The sequence below is a fragment of the Symphodus melops genome (genome assembly GCF_947650265.1).
Source record: "Symphodus melops genome assembly, chromosome: 2".
Taxonomy (NCBI): Eukaryota; Metazoa; Chordata; class Actinopteri; order Labriformes; family Labridae; genus Symphodus; species Symphodus melops.
This window is the reverse complement of record NC_136692.1, coordinates 16,834,806-16,849,304: the sequence shown is the minus strand read 5'-3', so window position 1 is coordinate 16,849,304 and position 14,499 is coordinate 16,834,806. Positions and strand designations below refer to the sequence as shown.

At 39.0% G+C, this 14,499-nt stretch overlaps 2 protein-coding genes across 2 annotated transcripts; one reads left to right on the top strand and one right to left on the bottom strand.

The window, feature by feature from the left end:
• Positions 1–337: 337 nt before the first annotated feature.
• wdr83 (WD repeat domain containing 83) lies at positions 338–5,022 on the bottom strand. The gene is made up of 10 exons (XM_079337920.1): positions 4,878–5,022; positions 4,457–4,567; positions 3,922–4,042; positions 3,715–3,820; positions 3,531–3,579; positions 3,270–3,396; positions 2,939–3,006; positions 2,624–2,732; positions 1,243–1,357; positions 338–1,106 (listed from the first exon to the last, which is right to left on the bottom strand). The coding sequence occupies exons 2-10, from the start codon at positions 4,557–4,559 to the stop codon at positions 951–953; spliced, it is 954 nt and encodes a 317-aa protein (XP_079194046.1). The 5' UTR covers positions 4,560–4,567; positions 4,878–5,022; the 3' UTR covers positions 338–950.
• Positions 5,023–5,118: 96 nt separating this feature from the next.
• On the top strand, positions 5,119–9,376 carry wdr83os (WD repeat domain 83 opposite strand). Its single transcript, XM_079337921.1, has 4 exons — positions 5,119–5,290; positions 5,696–5,801; positions 6,717–6,814; positions 8,982–9,376. The coding sequence occupies exons 1-4, from the start codon at positions 5,241–5,243 to the stop codon at positions 9,046–9,048; spliced, it is 321 nt and encodes a 106-aa protein (XP_079194047.1). The 5' UTR covers positions 5,119–5,240; the 3' UTR covers positions 9,049–9,376.
• The last annotated feature ends 5,123 nt before the right edge of the window (positions 9,377–14,499 follow it).

Here is a 14,499-nt window from a genome sequence, read left to right as displayed (position 1 = left end):
GCTGATTCTGCCTTTTGAATCTAAGAGAGTAAAACTGAACACATACTTCAACAGACAACAGATTTATTTCAAGTCTTAAGTGCAATTTTTGGGTTAAGTAATAGAAATAAATATGCGTATGAAGCTGCATATATATTTATAAACGCAGCTGAGTAACTTCTTTCCAATTCAGACTTTTTTCAACTTAAGCTGTTCGGCTTCAGTTAAAACTGTATTTATGTAAGATAAGTTATTTATTTATTTGTCATATGGATTAACTTATTTTGTACTTTGCCTTACTCTAATTGTTTTGCAAACACAGTTCCTAATAAAGATGCACTTGTACAGGACTCAACGGTGTTGAAAAGAGTGTTTTTATTACAAAATAGTGGATCTCAAACTTTTCTTTTTAAACAAGGATTCTGAAAGTGCCAAAAATGAGACAACAGATTCCCTTTTATCTCAGACTTTTAAACATGCCATTACAGTATTGTATGAAACCCCTGACTAAAATATGTACACTTTTTTTTCATTTGTTACTTATGAGAGGAATTAATGTGGGAAAAAATCCTCTCAAGGCCCGCTCTCTCTAAAAAGAGAAATTGCATGTGGTCTGTAACTAACAACAGGAATTATATTCACGTTTCCATGTACAAAAATCAAATAAATAACTGGCTTTCAGTTATGGACTAAAATAATATTTAGATGCAGATTATTTCGGTCCTTACGTTAGGCACTCGCTCTCCTTTCTACTCTAGTAAATCTTTGCTAAGCTCACAGCCATAAAGACCTGAATGGCTGCTTTGTGTCTATGACGTTCACTTTTCATCAAACAGAAACTTTCCCATGATTCAGCCTCTGACTCGGTTTCATGTTTTGCTGCTGTGTTTGTAGAACGAATGTTATCTGAAGAGCAAACAAATGAAACCTCCTAGAAATGCAAATACAGCTTCCGACTACTTTCACCATCTTCAAGAAGCCATCGTGTCCTCCTGCGTCTCCTCCGACTCTAACCCCCAAACCTGAACACGGCCCTCCATGGCTGTGAGGAGGCAGGTCTCTGTTGGGTGGAAGGACAACGACTGGACGACTGCCTTCCCCACCTGCAGTTTTAAGGACAGAGATCCCTGGAGAAAAAAAAAACAAGAAATGGAAAGTTTATGGGAAACTTTCTAATAAAGGGAAAACCTATTGATTTCCACACAAATCAGGCTCATTATGCCATTGAATGAACAATGAACATATATATAACAAAACACGTACTTCCACCAGGTCCCAGCAGTAAACATGTCCGTCTTCTGAGCAGCTCAGGACATGAGTATCCTTACTGGACAGGCAGCAGTCAAGCTTGTAGCCCTTCATTTTATGTCCTTTATACCTTGAAGTGAATCAAACAGACAGAAGGTGGCATCAAAAATCCATCATGTCAACATGCTGAGCTGTTTTTTATATAAATATGGCACAAACTTCCTTTGGTGGTACATAAACGTGTCAATGTTGAACATTGATTTTTGTTCAAATGTTTCACTATAGACAGATATATAAGTGAAGACACTAAACAGCTTTAACTCGGCTCTTAAAACGTTCTCAGCAGTGACAATGCACTTTTCTACCTCAGTGACAGAAACATTCATTTGAATACATTTACAAACATGTCGACTTTCAGAGTTCTTGTGTTTCTGCAAAATTCCAGCCGTGCAGTAATTCTAAATCAGGAGCTTTCTTATCCTTTGTAGGGTTTGTCCATCCTTTTGTACGACATTACTGGATGGATTAAAGTTCATTTTCATTTATTTTTTAACAATATCAAACAACATGAAAACGTAAGCATGATCCAGAATGTGATGTACTTCTGTGACTTCATGGTGAGGCAGGGAGAAAGGTGACCTCACTTTCTTTTTTTTTTTTTTTTTAAATCAAAAGATGGATCAGGGCAGTACGTTTCAGAAGAAGAAGAAAAGAGGGCAAATATACACAACTCCTGTTTTAAAAGGTTTCACTCTGTTTCTCTCATCGGAACAGAACACGTGAAACTGGTATTATGAGGCTTAAAAGCACAACACTGACAGCAACCAGCTGAGACATCACACCTCATCAATGCGTCTGAAGAGGACTGTGTTAGCGGACGTCTCGCTCTGATCTCCTGCAGAGCGTGTGCAAAAAGTTCTCCTTACATGTACACAAAAAGTGATCGAGTGGACTGACGATAGACGGAATCTTAAACTAACTTTTTTTTTTTAAATTGATAATCTGAAAATATACTGAGGAGGTTGTAAATAGAGCATACATGACAAATAATGCTCTTATTTTCAATAATGGAGATTAAATTACACCATTACATCATTAGCTTATCTTCTCTGTCCCTCCCTTTGATACACTCTCACTGGGTAATAGTTCAGGTCATAGAAATCCAGAATTCGAGTAAATCCAAAATAATTAAATCCCCTTGATTTGTTTTCATCTTTAGTTTGAGTTTTTTAATGTTACTTTGGTAATAATGTTTGTTTTTCATGTACAGCCCTCACTTCACCTCGTCCCATCAGTTTAGACTTTCGTATATGAAAGGAGCCTCATAAATGAAGTGAATTATCATCATCATCATCATCAATATAAACGGCAGGTTGTAAATCTGAGCAGGACTCACTCTCCGAGCATTTCCCCTGTGCTCTTGTCCAGTAGTCTGACTGTTGAATCCAGGCTGGAGCTCAGAGTGCACTGACCATCCTGACTGAAACACACACATGTGATGGGACCTGCAACACAGACGATAGTCACGTGTTAAAACATTGAGAATTTTCCATTTTATTTTTAGTGTCAATGTAGCATTCTCAATGTCCGACATGAAGAAAGAATTGCCATCATTACCACTACAAACCTTTATTACTCTTCATTAACTTCAGCCTCTAATAATGTCATTAAATGATAAAACTGGTGTTTGTCTGAAAAAAAGATTCATTACTGTTGATGAAGTCAACATGCAGTTGTCCCATTCTCAGGTCGTAGCGCCTCACTCTGCCATCCACTGATCTGAAAAGGACAATTTAAAAAAAAAAAATGAATCCGTGAAGTCTCAATCTTAGATCTTATTCTAACTCACACAAAGGCATGTGCAGTAATGACAAGACCAGATACAGTCTCTTCCTTTTCTTGAGCTTCAAATGAAACTAATGCCGTTTGAATGGGCAGGAGATGTCAGTTATTTGTGTTTAACTAAATGTTATATCAACTCTAACATGCAGCTGATCAGTTGTCATGGTATTTAAATATGTGTCAGGGCTGACGGTGCTGACCCTGTAAGAAGCTCATGCTGTACAACTTTCAAGCTGCTGATGCCGTCCCGAGCCTCGTCTAAGATTTGGATAGGCTCAAATCTTCTGGACCTTGTGTCCCAGCACCGAACTGTTCCATCTATGGACCCTGGATGAAAACAAAAAGAAAAGGATTTCATTACACATAATTATGAACCCCAAAAAAACCCCAAACCCTTAGAACCTCTGTGCTTTCTATTCCTGCATAATGTACGAAAGTAGCTCATCTTAATGTAAACCCACCAGACAAGATAACTGTTGCCTCCTCATTGAACTGGACACAGTTGACTTTCTGTAAGTAGAACAACTGAGTTAGATAAAATATAAAACAAAGATGACGATTCAGTGTAAAGAAGCATCAACATGAATTAATGGACACAGCAAAGTTGTTCACCTCAGAATCAGAAAAACAAACACAACAACATACCCCAGCATGACCCCTTAGTTTCCGTATGACTTGGCCTGTGGCGACGTCCCACAGGATCACTGTCTTATCAGAGCTGCAGGAGCAAAGCTGGCTGTTGTCGTAAGAGCTGTTGAAAAATGAGTTTTTTTTTCTTTATTCATTCATATGAATGTGATATTCCAGTTTGCCTTCCTGAGACTCTGTGGGAGATTGTGACAATTCTCTCACCCATCAGCATCCAGGACCTCATATCCGTGGCCGCTGTATGTCTTCAGCAGAGTCCCCCGGCTCACACTCCACAGCTTTAGAGATTTGTCACTGCCACAGGACAGCACATAGTTTCCATCAGCTGAACAAGCAGGGAAACACGAGACAGTGTGAGAAATGAGCTAATTACGTTTCATGTAGAACTCATGACTATGCTCCAACATGTTGAATTTTAAGAGATACACTGATATTGATTTTGCACAGTAAAAAATAGCCAATAATAGATATAGCTGCTGATACAGTGCAAGTTTTAATTCACACGGATTATGCATTAATGTTGCATCATTATGACTATGAAAAGGTACTTAGCATGCTGATTTCTCAGTGCGCTTTCGCAAAATATCTAATAAGAACAGTTCATTAACTTGCGCTGTTCACTTAGTTGGATTACTGTCAGGATAATATGAAGTATCATATCCTGGACATCTGCTTTAAACAAGCTAAAGGTATTCTCAAAAAAGGCTCAGCAGCATGATAAATATGTTCAATCGTTTACCATTGAAGCGAACAGCCCTGACAGCTCCTTGCTGACAGTCTATGGTGGTGAGCAGATGTTGAGGAAGCTGAGGAGCCTGAGGTCTGGGCTGGGGGAACGCCATAATAATAACTGAGTAAAAAAAAACACAAAATAAACACATAAGCTAACAACCTACTTCATTCATGGCGTGTGTCTTGTGAGTTTACCTTGTTTACGAATTATTAAATACAGCTGCACCAAGTGAAAGATAGGTTAGTATTGTGGACGACTTCATTCAATGTTTAAACTAACCTCATAAGCTTTCAAAGATGCCCCACATGGTTAGCAATGTTTTATTTAGAGTCAGTTTTAAAGACTTATTTAACATTTAAAAAATAAAAATCGAAACTTTCCTACACACAGCAGCCTCATACACAAGGAAGACAATTTAAATACTCACTTATGACCCGAACCGTTCAGTCAGTGTTAAATATTCAGGGAAAGTAAAATGTCATATTTGTGCCGCAGACTGTAGAAATACTTTGTTCGTTTTAACATCTTCTCCCATTCACTGTGCACGCCATGTTTGCAAGTACGCGCGATGCACACTGGGATAAAAACCCCTCTGTCACAATAAGATTTCACACCGCTTTCTTCCGTTTTCATCTTGAGCTGCGGATTACTTTATGCTCTTATTTTGAAATCACCGGATGTGACTACACCTTCCCCCCGACTCATTGAATTCATGACAGGGCCGATCAGCTGTACTTCTGTCATCGGCGTTCACATTTTTAAGTAATTTTTGACCTTTTTTCTATAAAGTATGTCTTCCAACAACTTGTCAGATCCGAGGAGGCAAAATAAGACTCTAAGGTGAGCATTTGATGGCGAAAAATAGACGTTTTCTGATGGCATCAGCGAACGTATTAGCATGTTAGCTAACAACTAACCAGCTAATCTCTAACACAACTCACAGAGTTTAAAGAGATTATCTATGGAGTGAAGCTGAGAGGTGTATTAACCACTGCATTAATCACGTGTAACTTTAATGCAATATTAGATGTAGTAGGCAGTTTTTATAACTGTCTGTTGTGGCTGATTATCCCTGTGGTTGCCCTCTTCAGTAGATTGATATAAAACACTTTGGATTAGTCGTCCAGTTTATACTTAAGATACCTTTTAGAGGGTTTCCATTATTGCAATAACGTTGGGATGAATTGAAGCACTGACTATGAATCAGGCTGATTTCTGGATTATTATATGATTGTTTTGTTGCAGGTACAAGCCTCCCAGCACAGAGTCTAATCCCACACTGGAGGATCCCACGCCTGATTACATGAACCTGCTCGGCATGATCTTCAGCATGTGTGGGCTCATGCTCAAGGTGAACCCCCCTCTACCTCTGTGTGGTTTTGTGTGTGTCCACAATAAATAAATGAGTGGTAGACCATGGTCCATCGCAGTCTTTCCATTTAGAAGATTAAAGGTAAACTCACCTTTAGATGAAGGGCAGCTTTTAACCTTATGGACACAACAAATGAAACAAAGAGGGGACATCCCAGTGCAATAGCAGATCATGTGTTTGATTGACAGTGTTTGACTTAAAAAGACATCACGACTCATCTCGAAAACATCTTTGAATTATCTTATTTTCAGATTGAGTGTAGTTAATGGTGACAGCTGCAGACTTCTGTATAAATACTAGATAATTTTCTTCAGGGTGTAGTGACACGAAGACAAAGCGATTCATTGTGAATTATTGATTGATCATTTCTCTCTTTGTCTCTGTGTGTTAATTAACTCTGAAGAAGACACGAGCAGATGTGCATTGGTGTATTTCAAGTGTTTATTACCCGATGAATTAAAGGCATTTTATACCGACCTGGATTGTTTGTACCAATGTTTTTTTGGAGTTTTCCTCCACCTTTTGTTGTTCATTGTGTCTCTTTTTCACCTTCAGAGAAGTATTAGAGCTGCCATGTTATACTTCAAATCTTGAATCACAACATTCATGCTTATAATATTGTATTTGTTGAATCTGTGCCATTCTGGACTCTGCCGTGTTGTCAAACTGTCTTGTGAGGGGACATCTTTCTTCAGCTGTGAACTTCAAGTGATCTTCCTTTTTTCGTCTTCGCTTTCGCCGTTTGTCTTTGTTTGCAACACTCGCCTGTGAACTAGCAGAACATCTGTTGTTCTATTGTACACACTGTACATCAGTTTCAGTGTCTGGGATTTGTTAAACTTATCCAAATAACTTTGCGATTCTTTGCTTGTTTTTTTTTATTTTTTATTTTAGCTGAAGTGGTGTGCTTGGATCGCAGTCTACTGCTCTTTCATCAGCTTCGCAAACTCCAGAAGCTCAGAGGACACCAAACAGATGATGAGCAGCTTTATGTGAGTTTACAGCACCTTGTGTTTAACATACAGACTTTATTTTACTAATGCCTTCCCTGAGCAGGATTTAGATATGATTATCCTTCTTAAATCAAAGGGGAATGCAGATTGTCTGCTGAAAAGCTCAGGCTGTTATTCTTTAACACAGAAAAAGTGGACCTTCTCGTTAGGGTCAACATCTCTCTCTGTAAATCCACAAGACTCGACACTTTTGCTGGTACACAGGGCCTGGTCTTCGTTATTTGTTTTGGATTTGGGATTGCATTTTTCCGAGCATACGCGTAAACACAACAGTCACATGACAATAAAAACAAACTAACCAGCTGAGGCAACGTGCGTGTGAGAGGTTTTTTATTAAGGGAGCAATGAAAGGGTTGTTTCTGGCTGAAATGAGGTTCATTTAGAAAATGGTTGATTGCCGTAGGATTATGTTCTTCATTATCTCAGACACTGCAATTAATCTCAAGGTGCCTGAGGTTAAAACAGACTATTTTATCGGGCTCATTTACCCGCCACTGCTCGATTCCGCCCTCAGATTTGTCACTGTTGACAACTATTCCACTCATCATTGCGTCCTGCACGACCAAAGTTGGTTGGCCTTCACTAACAGTCAGACGTGAAAGGCATTGGCAGGTAGTTATTTATAAAGCATTTATGGGTAATCTGCCAGCATACATCACTTCCATTTTAATCTGGACTGATAATCAGTATCTGATCGGTGAATGTTCAGGGTTCCACGAGTTAACACCAACGTTACCTTTTGTGCTGCACACACCTGGAACACAAAACACACTGAAACTCAATACAGTGGTTACCATGGGTACATTTAAAGACGTGATCACAGTCCGTGAGTGTAAATGTTATTAACTGTGTTATGTCTGCTTTGCTGCTTATTATTCTGGTCTTAAATGTTTTTGTCTTTATTGTTTTTGTACTGTCGACATCATTGTAAATGAGGGCTTCCCCCAATGATTTCTCCAGAATAAATAAAGGTAAAATGAAATGAACAAGCAATCTATAGACACAACATTTCATACCTGTCATCTTGAACAAAAATCTATAATTATTGAATTGTTATGTAATAAGTGCTCCTTTCTAAGTATCATACAACATCTCTGAGGGCCAAAAGAGACTATCTGAAAGGAGGGCTGCTGAAGAGACAATAGAACATTTCTAGATAACCGACTTTTAGTGAGAACTATGAAGGCCGCTTCTACATTCAGCAGAGGCGTGTGTCCTCTCTAAATCCTTGATTTAGAGGTTTGTCAATCTAAATGGTCTGTTATTACACAAGTGGCCCTATTTTTCCTCGGCCAGTGTACTGTGTTTTTGTGTTCAAGTCTTACATCATGCACATTTAAATCTGTAGGTTAGACTCGCGTCTCCCTGCCGCTGAGACTTGAGATTAGCCAACTCTAATGTCCAAAAGCTTTTAACTGTCTGACCTCCAGAGGTGGGACATTTCCATTTGCTTATAAAAAGACTCCTACAACAGGGCACGGGTCCAGGCCTCGCAGACGGATTCACAATAAGGAGAAACCTTCTGCTCCATCGTCTAGATGAGGTTGCATAAAGACAAGCTTGATGCACTTATCGTTTTGTAACGCAAAATGTTTGGCTCAGCATATTATGTTAGACGATAAAGGAAATGCTCCAGCCTGGGTGCTAGTTCAAGGCCAGTGTCAGGACATTAGTCAACAGCCAAGATCTGATGCAAGTATCTCTGTGGTATTCAACAAAGGTGAGTACTCATGCAGGATAGGGCTACATGATTCTTGCACATCACAGTTTTCTCCTTGAGGATTGAGATCATGACTCTTGTGTTGCTGTTCTTTTGACAATATTCATTAACGGGGCGCTAAAGACGCTCACACAAGATCACTTGTGTTTTTTAAAGTTCTACTCGATATACCACGATCAGATCAGGTGGTCAGCGTTTAAGGTGGCTCATTAATGAAACTCACAGTGTTTTCTCTTTCATGTCCCCTTTGTCGAGTCATCACAAAATATGCTTTCACACTCCTAAAGTGTCTCTCATCTTGAAAACTCACACACTACTCAAAAAGAGCCACAGTATTGAGGTCCGTTGCTTCTTTTGACTGCATTAACGATCAACATTGTACAGACCTCCATATCAAACATTGACGTTAACTCGTGTTCACTGCAGGCTATCCATCTCAGCAGTCGTGATGTCCTACCTCCAGAACCCACAGCCAATGTCGCCGCCATGGTAACCAAGGGCCAATCTCAGTAGAGCAAGGTAGTAAATTTGGGGACGTTAGATTTGAAGATGGAAAAACTGAAAGAACCCCCCTGAGGCCATCATGGAGGAAAAACAGAGACACAGAGGCAGCGAGAAAGACAAAAAGAGAGGAAACAGATGGACAGTAAGGAGAACCTAACGTCAAGACAAAGAGATCGAATGTTCTTTGACTGCACTCTCACGTTTTTCTCTTTTTTAACCTTTTGTATGTTGCTTTGTTGATGAAAACATCAACATGTTGCTGTGTTTTGCTGATTGGTTGAAGGAGGACGAAAATAAAGTTATACAATTTTAAACAAGTTTTCTTTTTTTCTTCTCTTTCAAGGGATATATTGATGCCGGATATTTAAACCTACATTGTTTTAAAGTTGTTACCTTGAAAATCCATCAAAAATACATTTGTTTACATCAACCTGGGGTTTTTATTGGCAGAGGGCTTCAGTGGGACTTGTGAAGTGTCTTAGAAGCACACACTGATGCAAGTCAAGTCACGCCCTCTCATTCAGTTCCCATTTTATTTAATGTAGTTCATTATTTATCATTTCAGTTTTAGAATTGCTGCCCTGGGAGTTTATACAATACGTAATGAAAATGACCAAGAGAAAAAAGGAAAATCAAAGCAGATAGTACAAAATTACAATCATTTTACTTTAGTTTTTTACCCTTTTAAATTTGAATAAATATAGAAGTTTTGTTATAATTTATTAACAATAAGGGAGATGATTGTTTTTTTTTTTTTTAAATCAGAGACATGAAACATTTATTTGAGTGATGTTTGTCACGAGAATACTCATTTTCATTTTGACATTTATTATTTCCCCTTTAATAAAGATGTATTTTTTAGTTTGTGATCACATTTTGGTTGTTAAAGCAAGAATTTGAAGAGTTGGGTCAAATAAAATGGATTGAAGTAAGTTACCTTCCAATACAGTTTATTTCTGTATATTTGTGTATTTGTGTATTTTATTTCGCAGGGTTTCATTTTCAACAAAGTAATCAGCAAACTTGTCTCTGACTTCATTTGTGAAAAACACCTGAAGTAATCTTTGCAACACTACCTTTAATGTGAACGCAGCATAGTAATGACTTTTAACTGAGATGGTTGTACTCCTGAATAGCAGACATAAATATTAGCTAGGATGTCACCCAGATAAAACTGAAGAATAATCTGTAGAAGAACTGAGAACATCTGTGAGATGTTTACATTCAGGTGATATGTGTTACACGAAGGAGTGGACCTTATCTGGTGGAAGTTCTCCCTGTTAACACACAAACACACAAACACATACACACACCCCTCCGGCCTCTCATCTGCTCTTTCTCCTCCACCACACACGCTGATACACACACAGCATTAACTACTGGTGTGTGTGCTGATGACAGACAAGAAGCTGGGGAGTCAGCTGCATGTGACACTGATTTAGTGACATGTATAACTCACGTCCCCTCCGGCCCTGCTCTGCTGCAGACACACAGAGCTGCTACTCTGCACTCTGAAGCCACATTTTCAGCAAACCGCTCTGGATTTTGTCCTGATTTTGTCCTGACTCACACTGCTTACTCACTCCTATTTTTTCCCCCATTGTTGTTGTTTTTAACACAAGTGGCCCCAGTTATAATGCTGCATTTGTTGTTGATCGCTATCAAAGGAGAGGATATTGAATTTTTCCTAGTCAGCAGGTATCATGTGAATTGATCAGTGGGCTGCTTAATTTGGATATTACAACCTGTCCCATTTTGCTGAATGTAGATGTGAAGTTCAGAGGTTGATGTGCTGGAGGCGATCTTTTAATTAAATTTAATCTCCATATTCTACTCTACTGGCTCTGTACAGAGAGTGACGGATAACAGGCCTCCTTCTCACTCTGTGACACTAGAGGGCACAGTGCTTTTACAAATGAGCGAGTTTCTAATGACTCGTAAGGAAATAACACAAGTCAATTATCTGTGTTCTCCACTCCTGAGTTTGTTTGTCTATTAATGACTGGGCTTGGTTTCCTCCAATATTTATTGGTCATGTGGACAAGCTAAACTGGTACTATCAATATCATTATAAATGGTTCTTTTGAGTGTATTTTTGCTTTAATAAGTTATTGAGATCCATTGTTTTTACTTGGATGTTTAGTTTCATGCCAATGATTGATTGTCTTATAAACCAACAAGCCGATATAGCCTTAACAGAAACATTATTTTTTTTGTAATTTAGACAAGCTGTTTTCCTCTTCTGAATACTTGGAATAGCGTTTCTCTTTACTCAAACAAAGCTTATTTTTTCCCTCCAAGCTGGCCATGAAAGGCATTGATTCATGTGTAGGAGCTAAGGGGAAGCGGAACTTGTAATTGGCTTTGAAAAACTGATTTTGTGCTTCTTGCTTGAGTCTGAGTCTTCTGTTTCTGTAAACCTCTATAAATCCTAATATTTATAAAATTGTATTAGAACTCTGAACGTGTCAGACATTAATATTTAATATGGAGTTATCTAGCTAAAGCGAGTGAAATCTGTGGTTAGAAGTGTTTTACCAACTTTTTTACAGGACAGCTGTTTTTAAGACTGTTGGGACTTAGACAAAAAGAGGCACTGGTTTAAGTCCAGTACAGACCAATCAGTATAGAGTTTTAACTGGCGAGCATCCAGTATGACTCCAGGGTCTTGCTGTGGTGTCCTTGAACAGGTCACCTGACCAGGTAATGGTAATTTTGGCATCTGACAGTGTAGAAGCCAAGCGGCAGCCTCCACAGTGCAAAATAAAGCCAATGCATAAATGCAAACAAATCCACTTTAGGCTGGTTTCAAAAGACCCGGAAGTCCAGTACACACCCCATATTACAATGTCCATTTTAACTGCAGGTAAACATCCAGGTACAAACAAATATGGTCTGGATAACGAAACTTGAGGAGTTACTTCTGTTCATAACTCATCTGTTTAGATTTTATGTAAGACAAGAGTAATGCATAGTAAGAGGAAGAACTGATCTGACTGCAGCCAGCCACGTCTCACAAACCAATAATGGCCTTGAGCTAACAGAACCAGTGTCACGTAACTAGTGAAGACAAGTTTTAAGACCCCTTTCATTTTTGAGCGTTTGTATTGCTTGCTTTTCGACTGAGTTGAAACCCATTATTTACTTTGAACAGTAAAACTCTCGCATGGTTTGTATTGTCTCGGAATTCATTTAGGTACATGTTTGGCTAATAAGAATGCACCAGATGAATTCTTTGCAGCTCAGGAAAAGTAGAACAGATTTTTAGGCCGCTGCTGTGAAGCAATCAGTCTTCAAATGCACCCTAGTAGGGAGGCAGCCCCTGAACTGACACAGCTAGGGTGAGCATAAAAAGAGCTCCTTCAAATGTACATCACCAGCCAGGTCAGCTCAGGTTGAGAGATTTGCACCAATAACCTTCTATACCTTAAATGCTAGCTTAACCTTACGGCCATGTTTAACCCTGCCCGTTTAAATTACAAGTGTTCACTGTATTAGATTGGATGTGCAATGTGGCCTTCACACTGCAGCCTCTGTTATTTGTGAGTTTGTGTGTGCTTGTGCCGTGTGTGAGGACGTTTCTTTGTGCATATTTACTGAACTCCATTGAGTCCCTGCAGGAAAACAGCAGGGTCGCTTTCTGTGTCCTCAAATGAGGTTAAACTTGAACCTCTGCAATATTTCAATACCCTGTGTGAGTGAGTGTGAGAGAGAGAGAGAGAGAGAGAGAGAGAGAGAGATAGAGAGAGAGAGAGAGAGAGTGTGTTTGTTCGGCCAAAGGCTTTAATTTTCAGGCGCAAGGTGTTATTGGATGTGAACAACGGCACTGTTGGTGGGAAGATGCTGAGTTGGGGATCCTACTCAAACGCGCGCATGCACACACACACACACACACACACACAAACACACACACACACACACACACACACACACAAAGACTTTCGGTTAACAACAAAATACACAATTCAAATGGACAGCTGGTGTCCACACCAGCTCACAGGTAATTTGAGGTACGTTTTCTAGCTGCATTGCATCTAGATGTTGAAAAAAAAAGACAAAATCAAAGTCCGACCACTGTGAAATTGGTCCTGCTGCTTTAGACCATCTTTTAAAATGATCTCAAAATGTCTCTTTTCACATCTTAATCTTCTTTCTTTCTTTCTTTCTTTCTTTCTTTCTTTCTTTCTTTCTTTCTTTCTTTAAGATAGATTTCTGTGAATGGACAGCAAACACTAGAGAGAAAGAGAGAGTTAAAGAGAGAGAAAGTGAAAGCTGCATTAAATTGAGAGACAATAGAGAAACGTTAACTATGGTACTTTCTTTTGTTAACTACTGAACCAAGTTTATTCTCTAATTTTCTGCTGTGGTTTATATATCCTGTACATATTCTAATAAGAGGTGCTGCTTGTCAACAGGCAAGGCAGACTGCTTGGGGCCCCCACTGGCCTGGGGCCCCAACCATCCTAGAATCGCCCCTGATTCTAAGTCATCACTGCCTCAGGAATGGTGACAGACTAGATTTTACGGCACCCAGTCCAGTATGTGTCCACAGCTGTCCATTCAGCATTGCCATTATACTTGTTTCTTTATTCAAAAAAAAATAAAAAATAAAAAATATATATATATCCAATGAAACTTCTCCTGTAATGTTGTAGAAAATTTCAGGCCAAATCTTGAGTTGCCTATTCAGAGAAAAAGCAGAACACAAACGGCTTGGCAATCTATAATCTTAACACCCTAAAAAATGAAAGACATTTTCAGGGCGAGCTGCATGTATAAACACAAACAGCTTTACCTGGAACTTTCCGGCCAGGACCCTACATTTTTTGTGTACAGTAAAGGGGAGCCAATGTGAGAATCAGGCAGTAAATATTTATGAGCGGGGTGATGACTATATGATGAACTGGCACATGACCTGAAATTTTCTATGAAATTTCTGGAGACATGTCATTGGATACATGTCATGTCTCCCCCCCCCCCCCCCCCCACACACACACACACACACACACACACAAATTAAAGAAACAAACATAATGGCAATGCGGAATGGAAAGCTGTGGATTTTAAATATAAATAAACATAATGTGAAATAATATATCTAAATTATTTGTATAATATTAAATAATATTTTGCACCAGTAACTTTGGAAATGCCCTTCTTTTGTTACTTGTTTTTAGATCTGAGGTTGTGCATGTAATGTTGCATTTGGGTACAGTGTGTAAAATATGTTTCAGTAGATGTATGCTGTTTTTCCATGGAATGATTGTAGAAGCACACTGTTCTATCCACACACCGAAATAGCAGGACAGTTTATGATATGTAGGGTTATATTAAGCTAAGTAGAACTAAGAAGCAATCAAAAAAGTGCAAATCATGCCAGACCATTCAGAAAGCAGAATTGTGAGGGTGACACTTTTAGAGAGAGCAGAGGGAGGAAAGG

What these genes read in the sequence shown, in the direction of transcription:
- wdr83 (XM_079337920.1), bottom strand. Translation starts at nt 4,559, where the DNA reads ATGGCGTTCCCCCAGCCCAGACCTCAGGCTCCTCAGCTTCCTCAACAT. An exon ending in GAGGTCCTGGATGCTGATGG is followed by an intron (nt 3,821 to 3,921) that starts GTGAGAGAATTG and finishes ATTTTTCAACAG; the next exon opens with CTCTTACGACAACAGCCAGC. An exon ending in CAGCATGAGCTTCTTACAGG is followed by an intron (nt 3,007 to 3,269) that starts GTCAGCACCGTC and finishes TGTCCTTTTCAG; the next exon opens with ATCAGTGGATGGCAGAGTGA.
- wdr83os (XM_079337921.1), top strand. Translation starts at nt 5,241, where the DNA reads ATGTCTTCCAACAACTTGTCAGATCCGAGGAGGCAAAATAAGACTCTA. An exon ending in AGGCAAAATAAGACTCTAAG is followed by an intron (nt 5,291 to 5,695) that starts GTGAGCATTTGA and finishes GTTTTGTTGCAG; the next exon opens with GTACAAGCCTCCCAGCACAG. An exon ending in TGTGTGGGCTCATGCTCAAG is followed by an intron (nt 5,802 to 6,716) that starts GTGAACCCCCCT and finishes TTTTTATTTTAG; the next exon opens with CTGAAGTGGTGTGCTTGGAT.